At 38.9% G+C, this 18566-nt stretch overlaps 1 protein-coding gene across 1 annotated transcript; it reads right to left on the reverse strand.

Annotated features, from left to right (window-relative positions):
- Positions 1 to 75: 75 nt before the first annotated feature.
- LOC107228187 (protein grindelwald) lies at positions 76 to 17157 on the reverse strand. Its single transcript, XM_015669566.2, has 5 exons — positions 16893 to 17157; positions 12027 to 12591; positions 5928 to 5993; positions 4235 to 4392; positions 76 to 3990 (listed from the first exon to the last, which is right to left on the reverse strand). Exons 2-5 carry the CDS (start codon positions 12235 to 12237, stop codon positions 3718 to 3720), a joined length of 708 nt encoding a protein of 235 aa, XP_015525052.1. The 5' UTR covers positions 12238 to 12591; positions 16893 to 17157; the 3' UTR covers positions 76 to 3717.
- Positions 17158 to 18566: the final 1409 nt, after the last annotated feature.

Raw genomic sequence — 18566 nt, forward strand, 5'->3', positions numbered from 1 at the left:
GCGAATCGATCCTGAGACTGACAACGTTTTGCTGAAAAAAGTAAGGCTTTTTAATGAAAAGATTGGTACACTCCGTTCAGGTTTAATGATTTATTAGAACTATTGATCTATACATATTACTAGCTGTCGGAGATTAGCGTAGATATAATCTCAATAACCATGAATATTGTTTCAACGCATGACGAATCTGCTAAAAATCTTCTTCGTTACGATACGCTAACGTTAATAGTGATAAAAAAAGAAAAAAAAAAAAAAAATTAAGAGTAAAACGTGTATCCACGTTGTAAATATGTTACAAAACATTTAATATATGTTTGAGAAGTTAAATTTCATTACGCCCGACGAGTCATACCCCGTCTATAGTTATTATAAATCTTATACATATATATACTTGAGTATCTATCCGCTAACGAATTCGTGTATGATAATTTTACTTTAAATAATCCAATCAACAATCGTTATACATAGCATCTGCACTAACTACAACTCAATATAATACACCTCTGATCGTATATCTTAATCTATGTACATGCAAAATCTAACAATGTGATGTCACGTGGTTTTTCACTTTTTATTACAATTATTTATTATCTATTACGCAACCACACGTATATACAATATCAAACGAGACAGCGAGTCAAAATTCAAATTAAACAAATGCCAAGTACACTCAAATTCTGGAGAAAAATTTTATGTCAATCAAGTTCTACTCTCGTATTTTATATGCTAAAAGCTGTGCGGCTAGAAGCGTGTTTCAGAAGCAGCCCGTTTCTCGAAAATCGCGGGCCGAATTATAGACACGGAATAAAAATTCTTCTTGCTTTCAGATCAGTTTTCGGCGGGTTGACAGATTAGTATCAAAAATGATTCTAGCCACGATTGTCAAACAATTCTTTCATTGTGCGGACATACTGTAAAGTCTTGTGCGATTCGTCTTTAAGTTTTAACGTCGTATCGAATTAAAGCCAACAAGATTAGGATGCGCAAAAATTTTCCATCCCTATTGGAAGTTGGTAATTTAATCCACTGCCATAGAATGCCAAATTATAACAAGTACTCAGATATAATTTTGAATCGTCTAAAAATTGTCCCTTTCGCACGATTGTAAGCATCAAGTTAAGGGACGATTCATGCTGTTATCAAACAATCCTGCTTGCTTTTTCACGAGGGAAATTTTATCATTTATACAAAAGCAACGACGTTGCCGAATACTCTAATTTTAAGTACAATATTCAATTATTTATTGCTAAATACAAAGCCTTATATACTTATTTGTAGAATATGATCGTTAAAATTATTGCTTCAAACTTATTTACTCTTTACAGTGTTTTATCAAGATTATGAGGTTTAATACAAAGACGTCGTCTGAAAGTTGATTTTAAAATATGATTTCTATTCGACATTGCAAAAACGAATTTAGACCGATATTCAAACTGAAACTCGATTATTCTGATATAAAATGACGTTTCGCACAAATCCCTCTCTCTCTCTCTCTCTCTCTCTCTCTCTCTCTCTCTCTCTCTCTCTCTCTCTCTCTCTTTGTGAATTGTACTATAGCGAACTTTTAATCTATGTAAATACATATATCTAGTCGTCGAAATACGCATAGATACTTATGAACGATTCTTTAATCCTAATAGCTGCCTGGGGCACAATAATATCTTCAATTCTGGAAGACATTGGTCTCAAAAAAATTGGACCAAAAATCACTTAAATCTACGGTGAATAATTCATAGAAGCGATAGACTTACAATACATACTTTCAAGATGTATATATAATTTATTAGATAATATATACTGCTTAAATATCGTGAATGGAACTGATACAAACTAAGGGGAATTTCGTAATAAAACGTCAACGACAACGCATCAAAGGCACCGTAACGACACGAGTAAAAGGCACGATGTTGAATTAATCATTAACTTTTCAACTTTCTCTTATCCTCGGATTATTCTTGTCATTTAATACCATTGTATAAAAATTGGAAAAATTTAACGTTCGAAGTAAAGGCTGGAATAACACGTTTGTACAACGATTTGAGCATAAGTATCGACTATAACGAAACATGGTTACGTTGAGCAGTTTTGGTTGTTTTGTTTTTTTTTTTTTTTTTGTTTTTCATTTTCGCACAGACACCAAGTGATTTTGAGCGTTACTTTGAGCGTAGAAGGTACTTCACAGCGAACGAAGAGGTACGAAAGGGTTTATTGAGCTTCCAGCGGCGGTTCTAAGGCAGATTCTGTCAAGTGACGCGAAATTATGAAATTCCCCTATGCAAGCCGTACGTATTTGTACGCGAATGCTACTAAGGCCTTTCATGGACGGAATGGCTGATAAGGTTACGATACTTTTAGGAAGTGATCAACGAAGAGAAGAAGTTAAGGAAAGTCGAATAAAGAAATAACGCCGTCAGCCTGATCTACGTTACAGAGACGGTGATACGTGATAGAAAAATTGGTTATCAACAGTATCGTTAAGACTATATTATTCAACTGTTAGAAAAAAAAAAAAAAACAGTCAAATTGTTGTATTTATACCTACGTGTACTAAAATATTGCTCTTAAGTTCGTCTTAGGCTTCAATACCTAGTCAATCAAATATTTAAGTCACACAGCCGCACGGTTCTATATTCACTGCATCGCAGTCACACTTATCATATCCTATATAATAACAATATTAACGTAATATCTAGAAGATACGAATAATACTTATTCTTTAAATACATCCGTAAAAATATCTAACGCTGTCTATGAGATAGAAAATACACGCATGTCTCCAAAGTGATTAGAATCTTATTTTTAAATGAAAATCTCACTCGTTTTCTATACCTATTTACTGCAGCTAATGTTATATTACGCACAGAATTTCAGGTGATTTAATTTTAACTGATATAGTTTCATTAATTTAATACTACAATTGTTACAATATTTTCACACCTTCACAGAATATCACAAAAATTGTCAACTTTTCTTGTTTTTTTTTTTGTTTACAAGAAACAAAACGAATTCTTATAAACAGTGACAATCTGCTTTGTTTTTGCTTTTATTTTTTTTTTTTTTTATTTGCTTCTAAGTGATTTCTTTCATTAGCGCGAATATGGTAATTTTAAAAGGATTTCGGAAAGTCCGTATAAAATCGAAAACACGAAGTAACAAATTGACGTTTTCGCAATACTGTCCCTGACAGCTGCGCTTTGTCAAACTTGTTGAGCAAAGTTGAGAAGAGCGACTCTGTGCACGTAAGTACATTACACAGGAAAAATAAATCAACAAACGGGTGAAAACACCGCGTGGGTAAAAACGAAATTTCCCTTTTATAAAATATTGTACAAAAAAAAGAAAAAAAAAAAAAAACAGTGCGCACCGCACATGCTAAAGAATGTCGAGGAACGAATATTTACTCGTCCGCCTCTTTTATTCGACAATTTCTTTTTCCGCATAAAAAGTCAGTCCTTACCGACCGAGTGAAATGTGACTTATTTTGACTATAATCACTCACGCGAAAATACCACCAATTATAGCACAACTTTATACCAAATTCCAAATTCCGAAAAAAGATATGCAAAACCGTATTTGGTTTCAAAAGAACAAGTGATACATTTCACTCGGTCGGTAAGGACCGACTGCAGAATGCTCTCGAAGAATCGTTCAATTTTTTGATGTCCCCGATCGAACCCCGGGAGATTTGAATTCTTCAACTTTTCATCTCCGTTAAGTCTAGAAAGAACTCTCGCGTTTCGTGCGCGGTTGAACGGTTTCCGGACTCGGGGTCATCCCCTGATTGTCGTAGGCGTAATCCAGGGTCGTGTCTTCGCTGGGATGCCTCCTGGAGAGCGGGGTGCTTGTTGTGTTCGGAGTACCGTCGCCGACTTCGCTCCTCGGCGCAACTACGGTCGCACTTATCGTCGGCATGGCTAACTTCAGGCCATTCTGCTTCGGGTTTTGACCGACCTCGACGTCGTCTTGCACTCGATTGTTGTTCGTCGGTTTCTGGGTGAGGGGAGGGGTGGAAGAAAAACGAAATCACATGATAATGCGCCGTGTCACCATATATATATATATATATATATATATATATATATATATATATATATATATATATATTTTAATAATTTTAATAAAAAAATTCTAAAGTCTTGTTGAAACTATAAGTAATAAAGCTGTCAAGTTCAGACTGCTCCAAGTGTGTTTATTTTCATTATAAAAAAAAACCAATCTGTCATCAACTGCTTACCTTCACCCATTTCTTGCTCAGCTGTCCCCCCTGCCACGATTTTCGGATCTTCTTTATCGGCTGAGACTTCCAAACCAAAAGCAAAGCCACTACGAGGACCGCAAGACAAGTCACCGTCAGCGTAATGGTTACCAGATTTTTCAGTCGTTGGACTTCGGCTGAAAATTGAAATTATGGGTCTCTTATGCTATTGAAAACCTCATCTTTCGTACACATACACATAGACAAAAGTCTGTATTGAAGAGTCTCGACAATATTTCACCGGTTTCAAATTGTTTCGTACGTTGCGGAATACTATTTTGATTAAATTGATACACTTGTGGGAATGCGATGCGTTTAGGCGTTTTGAACCCTCATTATCGACTATCGATGAACAGTTAGTTGGGGCAAACAGCGTCGCAACCCGAACCGAACTCATAATAAGTAAATCGCAATTAGGAATGACGGGATCACGGCCTGCATTGCAGACTAACAATAAGAGCTGCTTGGTGTCTGATTTGCATAGACAAGATCTTGATATCGCGTGCGCGAAATTGCGATATGCTAATATGGACGGTTGTACACAACAGACGGCAAACCGTGAGTCGAGACTTCCGTGCAACGAAAACAAAAATTAATAAGAGATATAGGTATGTAGTGTGAGCAGTTTGCACGCTTGGTACAGCGACGTGTTTGCGGAGCAAAGCTCCATGAGGAGTCTGGGCGACCTTCGTTATTCCGAGGAAAATTAACTTCCGGCTCAAGAGGAATGATTAACCGCCTTGTGTGCTCATCATTAAGTCACGGATACCTGTTTCCAAGAGTTATTTTCATCGTTCCTCAATATTTGAACAGTTAATGACGTTCGACTGCACTCGTGTATGTCCTAGGTAAGCTTGCTCGACGACGTTGTGTGAATATCGAATGCGTATTGCCGCAAGGCTGGTTTTCCCGGACCTTGAAACCCCGCGGCTACAAAGGAACTGTCCAAGTTTCAAGTCTCGTCAAAATTGAGGATGAGGAACTTTTCGATAGTGAACACGAATGAAACAACATTCCTAATATATAAAAGTAACGAGTCGGAGAAAGTTCGAACGACCTGCAGTAATGTTCATTAAAGCCTTGATCTTCCGGCTAACTTGTTTTCTGTCCGAAACAAAACGCGAGTTCGATTCTATACGAATTATGTGACAATGACTGGCGATGCAGCCGACACGAGAGATTGGGAGTCGTTGTCAGATAATTCGTGTAAAATCGTAAACAAGTTAGTCGTAAGGCCAAGGCATTGTTGAACATTACTGTACAAGCTTAGACATCAAAAATTTGAAATTTTTCAAATACAGCTTGATATCTTTTTCCTACTTCTAATCAAAACCGGTCGATTCGTCGTTAAAATGAGGAATTTCCACAATCTTCGGACACCGACTCGACGCTACAGGGTAATATTTTCCTCTTCTTCAAGTATCCAACTACGTCTCTCTCGGTATTACGGGAATATAAATTTCCATGGGTTCCATTCCCATTGCGACGCTGCCGAGGCTGCCTTTCACCTCCGGTATTTGTTCGCACGCACGCACGCGGGCTCGCTCGTTGGTATAATACAGGTACAATGTTAAATATCGACGGTGAGTCAGACACCGCAGTGTTTATAACGAACCATCTACCTTAGAGAGTGTATAAATTGATATGTAGCTCATGCTGGCGAGCAGCTCACCTCTTAGGTACGGATCCTCCCCCAGCAGCTCTTTACGCAGCACGTAACGCTGGTCGAGGAGATACTCTGCAAACATAAAAGAAAAACACAATTAGAAAATTGTCGGATCATATGCTCCCGAGCAAACAACACCGAGAGAAATTTTTAGTTCCGGTCCAACAATATTCAAACAGTTTTTTTAACGATACCTGTTTTACTGAATCTTTCTAGTTACTGTAATGAATGAAATATTTCTCACTGAAGAATTTGTCATTTCCGTCGGTTCTCTCCGTCCTTTAGAATGGTCCAACGAATCGTAGGTTAGTCATAACGGGTCAAAAATCTCATCAGAATTGTTTTCTAAGCAACAGTAACCAAATTGGTTTCGAACCAACCATTTCTGAATGTTCTGTAACCTCGTGAAGACACTCGCTGCGCAAATGAATTACAGTATCGATTTATTGCTCCATCGATTATCCTTCTTCAAAAACTCAATCGCAAAATCATACCGTGACATCGAAATAATCAGAATGGATCTGAGTAACGCCTCGGGTTGTGGTTAACGACCGAATCGAGCTCGTCGAAAAAAAAGAAAAAAGCTCCAACCTAGCCAATGCGAACTTCCAAGTCTCGCGAAAGTTTAAATCGATAGCGATAATTTGTAGTACCTACTGGGAAAGTCCGTGCATAAATGGAAATTCAGATTCTTTTGTAAACGCGAGTCTGTCCAAACATAAGCGTCGATCGGCATTGAATCCCGAGTCACGCACCGCGGAACGGAAGACAAGAGCCGAGTCTTCTTCAGCGGGTGTATTCTAAAGAGACATCGTTTTACTTCAGGGCCCAGAAACAGACACGGCAGACCCTCGACGAAGCTTCGAGTCTCCCGGCGTTTTCTTTCGACTCGAATGGCCGCCGTTCTAGGTGCGGCTCCAGTGTTGCAGTACCGTCAACAGAGGTGAATGACTCCGAGTTAACAGCGGCTAGTGACGTTCGGCTGGCCGATTTCTCCGGCAACAATTCCGAGGGTGGAAATTTAACGAGCGTTGACCTCGATGGAGCGATCGGGAGTGAAAAAAACATGTACATCAATTTTTATATCAATAAATCGTAAAGCCTCTTCGTGAAAAACCTACAAAAACTGTTTCTTTCGGCCTCCTGACCAGGTATAAACCCTTAAATTCACGATCATTTCTTGCCCCTTGTCACCGATACCGATATAAATTTTCTCGCTTCCTCCTTTCGTCTGCGTCGTGTGCAACACGAGGAACGCCTGCGGCGACATCCGATACTATGTGTACTCTACGTAACCTGTTCAGCTTCGTTTTTTTTTTTTTTTTTTTTTTCTTATTCGCATGCAGCGTCGCGAACTCAACGTGTTGAGATAGCAACCGTACACGTTTTATAAGAACGGGTTCGTTGAAACAAAACCTGCTCGGGTGTCTTTCCGCTCGCGGAAAACCGAAACGATGACAATTTTTCCGTCATCATCGAGACGTAGGATACAACGAAATCACTTCGGGGTTCAAAGTAACACTTTTTCACAGCATCCTTTCTAAGCACGCCTTGCAGGATTTGCTACCCAGGCGTGACAAATTGGGGTCAGAAAACCGTGACCGATGATCGAGGCTGAACTCGAGTCATTCTTCAGGGTCAATGTGTCGAATCGGGCCCGAAAAATTTGAGTCGAAACAAATCGGAGTAGCAGTCCGTATCGATAATTGTGCTACGGGATAATGGGCACGAAACAATTACGGAAGAACTCCTCGTTTCGTTGGTAAAAATTTTCAAAGAAACACGGATACGTAAATGTACTAGTTTTGCGAACGTTCACCAGCCTTCGGAAGAATGAAGAAACGCCGAAGAGTCGAGACCTCGAAACCGAGTGTAAGACTTCTTACCTTTTTCTACGAATTCGTCCCCATCTTCTCGATGTGATGAAAATTTGAATACAAATGAAAGTAAAGGCGAATTTGAAAGGAGCTGAGAGTATAATAGCGACTAATAGAAGTACAGCGTGCAAAGTTGGTAAGACTTGGAACGGTTGATAAAACGAACCGAGCGCAGGCGCTGCTTCTGCCAGTTGTGATAGCAACCTGCTGCAAACAATGGCAGGTGACTCGATTGCCATTCCTTACGCTTGACGGTATATCGTACATTTTACATACATAGGTAAACACACCCGCGCATACGTGTCATAGACGAGGAAAAATATGGGTCGAATGTGCTCAACAATCGTTCGAAAGAATTTATTGTATACGCGAAGGCGTCACGAGCTGTTGATAGCGTCGAATGTTTTACACGCTCCGAATGACGATAGCGTTTGACGAATCGCATCTTTTTCTTCTTCGCATTCTTCTTTCCGGTCCGTGAGCTTTTTCTCTCCACGGACAGTGGAAAACCATGCCGTTACGGCTTTTTCGTTCGGAAACGGTTCACCCGAGATTCTTTTCTTTGGAATTCCAGAAAAAGTCGATCAGTCCACGGGAATCATCGCGATTTTTAGAGAGGAATTTTCACGGTCAGTGACCGCGTTCAGTGGCGAAATTTTTCCGTTTCGATCCCTCCGCACCGGGGAGTCGGAATGTCTGCATACCGAAGGCATAGATTTTCCGTTCGTTTTCAGGTCGATCGATTCACCCTTGGCAACCTGGAACGGGGAACCAAGGGGTTTCTTTGCTAACCGTTGACGATGACTCAGAGAGCGCAAAGTGAAAGAAAAACTGTGGCAGCTGATCGAATTCACAGGGGTGAAAATACCCGGAAAATTATCCAGTCCGAATCAACTTCTTGGATTAGTCTTCACCCCGTCGAAAAGAAAAGTTTTTGCGTCGATGTAACACTTTTTCATGTTTAATTCTCGAATCGATCACAAAATTTGTTTTTTAGTATCAGACACCAGCCAATTTTTGTCATATTTTTAAGGGGTTATATCTAGACAGGATTTTTCAAAAATCGATTTTTTTTGCAATTTCACTCTCGTAATGTACGTATATTTAAGTATGTATAGAGAAAATTTCATGTCGATCTGACAAATAGTCTCAAATATATCCATAAAGCTTTATGGATATATTTTTCAGTCCTTGACCGAAGATTTTTTTTCGTAGATAAATATTTTCCACTTTGCAAACAAACTAAGGCAAACATTTGTATGGAAAATCGAAATTTTGTTTTGAGAAGCCACCGTTTCGTTAAAAATCAATTTTGTGCTCAGTCCTTCGATTAAAGACCAGATAATACCTCATAATAACTGAATCTTATTTGTTTTTTATCTCGGACGATCCAGTCCAGAAACATCTCGCTCAGAATGAAGTTCAATGTTACCCCAATATGTGTATAAATTTTTATATCAACAAATTGAAACATCTCTTCAATAAATGTCCTTGAATAATCGTTTTTTTCGGTCTCCTGATCAGGTACAATCCTTCAACACTGGCATTTTCAACTTTTTTTCTAACGAAAAAGAAGAGATAAAACAAGTAGCAAACAGCGTTAGTCGACACCGCAGTTGCACGCTGATGTCCAAAGGCTTCATCGGAGGCGACGGATGCTCGTCGATGGTCGATGTCGGTCATCCGGTCGGATCGGTTCGAGTGAAACGACACGGAGAAGAAGAAGAAGAAGAAGAAGAAGAAGCGGAGGAAAAAGCTAGCGGGAATAGATGGTGACGATGAGTCATCACCTTGTGGTAAGAGTCGGTTGGACAGTCAAGTGCAAAGTCAACGTACTTGGGACTTGGCTGCCTGTCCTGGCTGCAAAAGCATTTACAAACTCTTGTATAACCGATCGCCGTTTCAGTTCAGAGATCGTTAGTCAGTCGGAGGATCGAACGAGTGTAAAAACGAACGACGAACAATCGCACGAGGTGATTACGGAGGCGTTTCCAATTTTTTTTCCCCAACTCCATTGAAGAAATTTTCATTCGCAATTACGTCGAAACTTCAAGAACAAGAAAGAATCCTGCGAGTCGTTTCTCGTTCGCGTGTTTCGGCGGAAGTTAAAAATTCATCAAGAATCTCCGGCTTTTCGTCAATTTCACGGACGGATTTAATTATTACCCGTCAATCACTGTAACTTCGGTGGAATGAACTGGTTCCTGGTAATTAATACACCTTGCGAAAGTGTCGCGGCTGTTCGTTAAGATCGAATCGAGACACGATCAAACGACCTTCGGTACCATATTTGCTTTTCTGGTCGGTGCCGAACGAAGCAACTGTGCAAATTAAGTCTCGTCGTCGGTAGGATCGTATCGTCGACTCGTTAATATCGCTGAGGTCTTCTCGAAGTAGATGTAACAGCGTGGATAGCGTTCTTTATTAACAATGGTAAACTTCTTGTGATAAAAATTTATTCAGTAATGACGCGTAACGTGTCTTCTGGATATTTTTTAATACATCTATGTCACGAAATGTATATTAAATAGATGGGCGTGTTAGTTTTTAGCGTCTAACTATATTGCAGGTTATCCGTGTTACAGTTGGAACAAAGGATCGGAAAGATACCACGCCGGTAAAATAAGCTGGAAAGAAGTTAAACGAGTCGCGAAAAGAAGAAACTGTACATTAGGGCGGTTTACAAAAGGACCTTTTTTTTCAGATATCGCTCTTCTCCGAGATTCTTGTACTTTTTCCGTCGAAAATAGCTCAAGCAATTTGGGCTGGGGTGAAAAAAATTTTTCACCACTGCCTCGACGACGTTGAATTTTTTAAAAAGGCCATTTTCGGGAATTTCAAAATTGAGACATCTTTACATCCTTCTGTGGCTAAATTTTTGCATGACGAAACAATGGTTTTTGTAAGATCCGAGACTAGTGTGATTGTTTTTAGTACCGAAAAATCTATCTTGTAATTTGTAAAAACTAATTTTTTTCCAACCGAAGTCTTTAAAGAACAAATTAATAATTCGATATGGCAGTAATCAATATTGGTTCACACTCCTCCAGTTTCGCTTCAGCTTCTTGATTGCTATAAATCAACGAGAAAAATAAATATCAGTCAAGTATCTTGATGTTTGAAAGTTAAAAAAATTTCTACACATCTCAGATTTTACGAAAACTTTCGTTTCGTCATGCAAACCACAGCCAACGAAGTAATTTAAACATGTGTCAATTTTGAAGTTCCTGAAAATAATCTTTTTGTCGAAATTTCAACATCGTCGAGGCAGTTGTAAGAAAAAAAACTTTTTTCTTCTTGTTATTTTATTTTATTTTACTTTTTTTCTACTGAAAAGGCGAAGAGCGAAATCTCAAAAAAGGTCCTTCTTTCGAACCCCCCTACCGTAGATACATCGCGAAGCGCACCGACAAACGGAGAGGAGTGGAAAACCGACGGTGACAAATAAGCCTGACGCCAAATTATGCAAACCACAGAATCGTAATCGGCCAAGAGTTACAGCGAGTGACTCACTGTCGGTGATAGGCAGGCTGCCAACTTACGTGCCGAATGTGTAAGTGGCAAAGTTAAGGTGCTTTAAACAATAAGGACTGCGCGAGTTGCGCGATAGAAAAAACGCGTGGCGTTATCTTCGTCACCGTTCGAAACCTCTTCGTTCGCACAGACGACGACGACAGGTAGAAAAGGATGAGGTAAAAATCTGGTTTTGCCTCGGACGGTAAAATTCTTCCGAATAAACCGGCTCGACCGCTCGTTCAAGGGATGAGAATAACAGGATCGGGGAGCACGCGGGATAGGAACCGATCTTCCAAGGGTAATAATCCTGGAAGTCTTATTCGGCTAAAGCAAAACTCCGTGCAACAGGTTGAAGCGACGTTATTCGAGGACACGGAGGTCCGAAAACGAGGCTGTGTCGTAACGACTATCCTCGTTTTTTCTACCTGCGCGTAGGAGATAGTCGGCGAAAAGAGAGCCTCCTTTTCGAAATGTTTTTTCACCGAAAGGAGATCCAGCCCACGTACCGGGTGTTCGGAAAGTTATCGATATCCAGCGATTCTAGCGAGAGATTTTTAGTTCCGGTTAACCATTTTCATCTTTTACCACAATCGAAGAATATTGTTTTTTTTTTAACGATACCCGTTTTACTGAATTTTTCTAGTTACTGTAAGAAATGAAATTTTTCTCAGTCTTTTAATTTTTTTTTTTTAAACGTCCTAGTTGGACTTACCTTGACAGTGAGCCGTGCATTTCGGCAGGTCGTGATTGTGAGTTGTCGGATCGCAAATTTTCGCACATGTCTGACATTGGCTGTCGAACGTGCTGCAATATTCGTTCGGTAAGCATTGCATTGTGCCGCACATCCTGCCTCCAGGTCTTATCGTCGATTGGGCAGAGCAGAGGACGAAAAGTCCGAGAACTGCGACGTGGTTGTAGAACATCTTTGTTTCTTCTTTAGCAGTGTCGCGAAAGGAAAATTACTTTTCTTTTTACAAATGGTAGAAATCAGCAAAGTTCAGGATTCCGAATCGGCTTTTAATGACTCTCGATCATTTTACTTTCTCGCTCTTTTACTTTCTTTTTAGTCTTCTTCTCTTTCTTGACGGTAGGAGAAAATTGAAAAAAAAAAAAAAAAAAAACGATATTCAATCCTTCGATTTCACGAACTTTAGAGTATTTTATGTATGTATTTGAAAAGAAATTAGACACCAATTTACTACGTTTCAATTCAAATTCACTAACTATAATCGAATGGTACGTTTCTCGGTGGATCCATGTTCGTTCCAGATATCATTCTAAAATCATAAACAAAGAGAAATTTTCGCATTAGAATGATGTAAAGTGAAACAGGAACGTCGGATTTTTTTTTTTTTTTTTTAATCTACCGAAAATTACCGCAGGAAAATTGTTTTGACAAAGAAAACAATATGTACAAAATTTAACCAAATAAACACTTCGAGTTCGATTTTCGAGTTAGAGTTTAGTGTTTACAGCTCACGCAACCTTTTTCGATCCCTCCTAAACCGGTTCAGGAATCTCGCGCTTTTGTTGAACCTACAGGACGTCGATGAAGAGGGGACGGAAAAAAGAAATTCTGTTCAGACACCTTGCGGTCTCTGGAATCGGGTTAGGAGATCCCACCTCTTGCGTAACGTGTCAGGTGGGAGATATTTTCATTCAAAATACAAATATAAAACAGTTGTGTATTATTTGTGCGGTGAGAAATAATAACAAGAAAATTTAATACAAAGTACGTCACATTTTTTTAAAACCCTTGAAATAAATCGATCGCATTTAATAATTGTTCTGTAATAAAACGATGGTAAAAAGAAATTTTTTTTTTTCTTGGGAGAAAAATGATGCATCGTAATAATTGATAAATTTTCTCAGCAATTCTACCTGAGAAACGTCCTCGCCTATGTAATATAGTTGTACGACAAGAAAGAATAAAGCGAAGCTTTTCGTCGTGCAACTTTAACAAGGAATGCTGCGGCAACATCGATTAGTTGTGGCTCTACTTCCACACTGAGGGTGTATCTCACCTTAGGGTCGATTCTTGCGTTCAGCGACTGGACGAAGTATTTTCTGAACAATGAACCTGGGGATTGAATAATTCGGTGAATAGCGAAGCGCGCGATAAGATCGCGAGAGAAATAATTAGGGAGTGTAAAAAAAGCGGACGCGACGATCGGCGAGATTTGAAATTCGCTTCTTTACTTCGTTCAGTGTGAACGATATTGATAAGAAATCCAACGCGTTGATTCGTGTCAATTTCATTCAATTTTTAACTTATTTTATCGTCCAAAATTCAATTGTACACAGCGCTTCGAAGTAAATGGAAATAATCTCCAAGTATGACGTACGGAGGAATAATTACAAGTTGTAATGAAGTCATCGCTATATGTATAACCATGAATATGAAAAACTGCGCCTATGATGCGTATAATTAAGAAGCATTTGAAAAGAATTAAAAGTCTTGCGCCATGTACCGCGAAACACGCGTATACGTGCCTGATATTAGAGTCTTTGAACAATGTACGTTAAACGGTTCTCGCAGTAACGATAATACAGAAGACATTGTGCATATTTAACAGTATAGAAGAAGAAGAAGCAGAAAAAATTTACACAGCCATATGTTAGCGTAACATTTGTGTTATTGTATTACAACGCGTTTGGCGTAGAAAGAAGTATATTGAGAAAACAACGAGGCAGGAAAAAAGAAACATTCCGACGTAGCGAGTTTTGTTTATTTATTTTTTAATCGCCTCACGCTGTTATTATACATGTATTATGCGAATATCGTGTATCATTATCATTATCATCACCGTTCTCGCGAAGCATCGGAAGAATTCATTTAAGAATGACTCGAGAGGCGAGAAAAGATATCCGGAATCGGCGAAAAACATCCGTGTTAAAATTGACGATGACGACGTTATATATATATATCGAATTATTTTTCTCACAAACTTCAATCAATTATTTCTCGCAGATTTTCTACGAATCTGTTACAGGTTTCAATCAAGGCTCGAAGTTTTCTCAACGAGATGTGAATTTCTTATTCCACGGGATATTCGACTCGGAAAAGGAGTCGAAAACTCATCGAATTGACCGGCTGACCGGAATCGGTTTGCGGATAGCGGTAAATCCGCACGGTCGAACAGCGGCGAGCAAACCGTAATTGGAAAGTTGCCTTATTTACGGTACCTATTACTGCAAAACTCTATTTCGGCCAATTCGCATGCGTAGAAATAGCCCATCCATAATTTTTGCCGATCGCAAATCGATTTTCGGTATTAGAAGCAAGCGCCGTTCCTCGCTGTCGCTTATCGCGTTTTCGCTAATATTATTTTGCAATAACAGTTATTGTTCCCCGGCTCCGCTAATTTATCTCGATCGCGCAAAACGCGATGCGCGAAGCTATTGCGACTTGGCGATAACTTCGTTGTGCATATCGAATGCATGCACGTGTTCGCGTTTACGGTTACATTGTGCAATTTCGACCGTGTATCGAGGAAAAATGTAGAATCTTGTAACAACGCGTTGCGCGGCGAGAAACTCGAGGCAAGAAAATTATCGCGGGTTATAAGCTTCGCTGACAAAAACTGATAGCGCAAAATGTTTACGGGTACCTCGTTTTTCGTAATTCCAACAATATTCGAACAGTTTTTTTCAACGAAACCCGTTTTACTCAATTTTTCTAGTTACTGTAACAAATGAAATTTATCTCAGTTGGCAAAATGGAAATTACATCTATTGATCTTATCATCGGACAATTGTATAAAGAATTTGTGTAATTAATTTGCAACGAAGATTAATTCAGATCGCAGTTTTCTCAATCGTGATAATCAGGTGACCGAAAACATTTTATCGCAAAGCCGTTTGTATTACAGTTGTAATTAATTTGATGATAAACACGGCTGTGAGATACATTCTATGATCGATTCGCACCGTGAGAAACAATTCCGCGGTAATTATTATACGCGGCAAAAATTTTCCCTGTACAGTTTCCGGCAGAAATTATCTTTCTCCTGTAATTCCAGGTCGTTTTATTATCCTATATATATTTCAAGATACATCGAGCTTTCAGAAGCTGGATGAATTGTTTCCTCTTCACGCTCGCTGCGTCGCGTTGTTCGTTGTAACTTTGTGAATGTAACTGAACACACTTTGAAACGCGTGTGAATAAGGAGACCGGAAACGACGGACAGGTAATTAGTTACGCACCCAGAGAAGGTAAATGCAGTCTGTAGCAATAACCCGGTTAATTTATTTTCACGTGTATAATCGACGCAGATGCTGATTATCAATTTGTATTGGCCAATTTGTTTACACAAGGATGTCAAAAATGAAAGAGTTCGACTAATGTTTAAACGCGTTTCAGTCGGTAATTTATTACGAGATCGCCGTACGTTCAGGATTTGTTAAATCATTACGTTTCAGCTACGTAAAACTCTCTGAAAATATTTATAACGGAATATACAGGAATTATAAAGAAAAAGATGCTTCGTTTAAAGTCACTTCATAATGGTTACAAAAAAAAAGAAGAAGAAAACTTGCAGGTTTCACTTTAGAACGGTGCATTTGACTCCCAGGACCAATTTCTACAAATTGACTGAATCTCTTTTTTCCATCACGTTGGTATCGTTGAATATCTAATTTTACAACATTGGATAGATATTGATATAATGATAAAAAAATAGGGAGTATTGAATCGAGTATTGTAAAAAAGTAAATCTGTTTCACTCGTAACCCTTTAGAAAGGAGTATTCTGAATAAAATCAGGCATCGCTGAGTGAAATTTAACGAAACGAACAGATTTTTAACAATTTTTAATTCGAAACGAAGCATCGATAGCTGGATCAGCGATAATTCCTGAAAATGAAACTTTATTCGTATATTCACCGATATTTCAAACCGGTATATGCTGTCTTGGAAGTTTTGTCTAATAAGCTACAGGTACGGCCGTTCTCCGTTTATATACCTATACATTATACTTTCAGTGTAAAAATTATCCACAGAGGCAAGACGAAGGCTTGAATCGGTATAGGAATGTCGTTCGACTGGTTTGAAAAGGAGTTCCTCTGAGAATATACAGTGAAGTCACTGCAAACTTGCTATACTCCGTAATATATACCTGAGTACGATAACCAGCTCGTACTTATGCAAAGGCTCAATCTGCAGCTACGCAAACATTAATTCAAGAGCATCGAGAAAATATTATATAAATCACTGCCTATCGTGCACTCGAAACGCAAGCGTGAATCAAAATACGTTAATTTAAAACTTTCGCGGGGTTATGAATTGGCGCGTGAAGACAATCCGGGTACGTACAATTTTCAGACTTTAAAATTCAGGCTGCGAAATATCTTCTTTTAAATCTATTTAAAAATTAAAACTTCATCAAGCGAAAGGAAAAAGTTGCTCAGAATTTTTTACCCTTAATATTGAAGCACGATTTCGAATCCAAATAATTGCTCCAACTTTCGCCTAGATTCCGATTCCACCCTTGCTTCGCGGTTTCAAATTTCAAAAAATTCAAAGAGAAAAAAAAAAGAAAAAATTGATTCCCATACAATTATCTTTAAACGTTACTCACCTGAAAATTGTAGAAAATATGTGTGTGAGGGGGAAAAAAAAAAAACAGCTAAAGAAGGGAAAATTCACAGAAACACACCGCGGACTTTCACCCACCGATAATATCGGTGGTCTACTCGCATTCACCGATTCGCACGTATTCGGTGATTCCGCGTCAATCGCGCGCAACTCGACGAATAAAAGGGCGAAAATCGCCGTCTGTTACAACAATTTGCCCGAACATTTCGACTGGCTGTGTAGAACTGTCGATCGGTGTTGGGTGAGCGAGCCTCTCGGCAGAGGCCAAAATGCCGGTCAGGTTGACTCCCACCAGGAGTCAAAACTCCCCCTTCGCCTACACCTGCGGCAAGACCGCGACTTTTACCTGTTGCCGATTGCGCGCGCATCCGGCTCACAGTTCGTACCTACCTGTAACAATCATGTATCCATTATACCTGCTGCGCCTCTTCGAAGCATTTATAACCGTTCTTCGGATTCGTTTCGCGCTTCGAACCATCATTTTTCTCTCCTTTTCCTCGTTAAGGGAACCTTTTTCTTTCTTCCTTATCGACTGAGGGATGCACCGATTAAGGAAGAACCGTTTGGATGGGAAGATTTTTCAAACGATGTTTTTTTTTTTTTCTGTGGGTTCCAATAACTTTCAATTCCGTTCATCCTTAAAACCTCGTCGCTTTCGACAAGCTAATTTTCTCACTTTCTGAGGTACATTTTTACTCACCCGTCAAATGTCATATAATTTTTACAGAATTAGGTACTACGGCAGAATAGAAGAAGCCTTGGTTTATTCGTATTCAAGTCGCGATAATATCGACGGCTGGAAGATTGTTTACTCGAGAAAAAAAACCGAGAAGCCGGTGAATTAGGTTAGAAAACAATAATACGATCGCAGATACTACGACGGACCTTCACCTCGCATTTTGTAACGGTTGTATCGTCTTATTCTGTTCAGATATTTCGGTTTTTTTTATTGGAGGGAAGACGCACCGACGGATAGAAAGATTTGCACCATCTTTGCATACATTTGTTGCTCGAAACGTCGAATATTTTCGCCATGAAAACGCGTCGTAACAAATATGGCGTACGAATAGCGCTGCTGCTGGGGTAAAGACACGCATAAAAGCGTAAAGATTTTTAATTTACAGAGAATAAGATATTTGGATGGAAGTATATGTAAAGAGTGCCGATGAATTGATCGATTGATTGATAGTTGAGAAAATTAGTAAAACTCAGCGTTACATGTTATACAGTTAGAAATTTTATTTCAAATAATGGTTTGTCTTTCGATCTTTTTCCTTAAATTCTCATTTCAATAATATATTGGTGTACAGTGTTTACGAAACGAAAAAATTAACTTACATCGAGTATTTAAGATTACTAAATTCGGTTCTTTGATAAAATGGTAATAATGGTAATATATTTTATATATATATCGTATATGTATAATACTATTATAGTACACGAAAAATTGCAATTGCAATTTTTTTGGAAATTCTTCTTCCAAATAACCCAACTTTATATCATCGCCGCTCTTTGAAAATTGGCCAATTATCTCGCAGGCTATGGATTAAATTTAATTCATCCATTTACACTTCTTAATATGATTTCCACGATCCGTTCCTTGAAATTCGCAATAAACGCGAACTATCCGCTTTATGTTATTCCGACATAATTACCA

The sequence above is a fragment of the Neodiprion lecontei genome, chromosome 4, assembly GCF_021901455.1.
Source record: "Neodiprion lecontei isolate iyNeoLeco1 chromosome 4, iyNeoLeco1.1, whole genome shotgun sequence".
NCBI classification, from domain to species: Eukaryota; Metazoa; Arthropoda; class Insecta; order Hymenoptera; family Diprionidae; genus Neodiprion; species Neodiprion lecontei.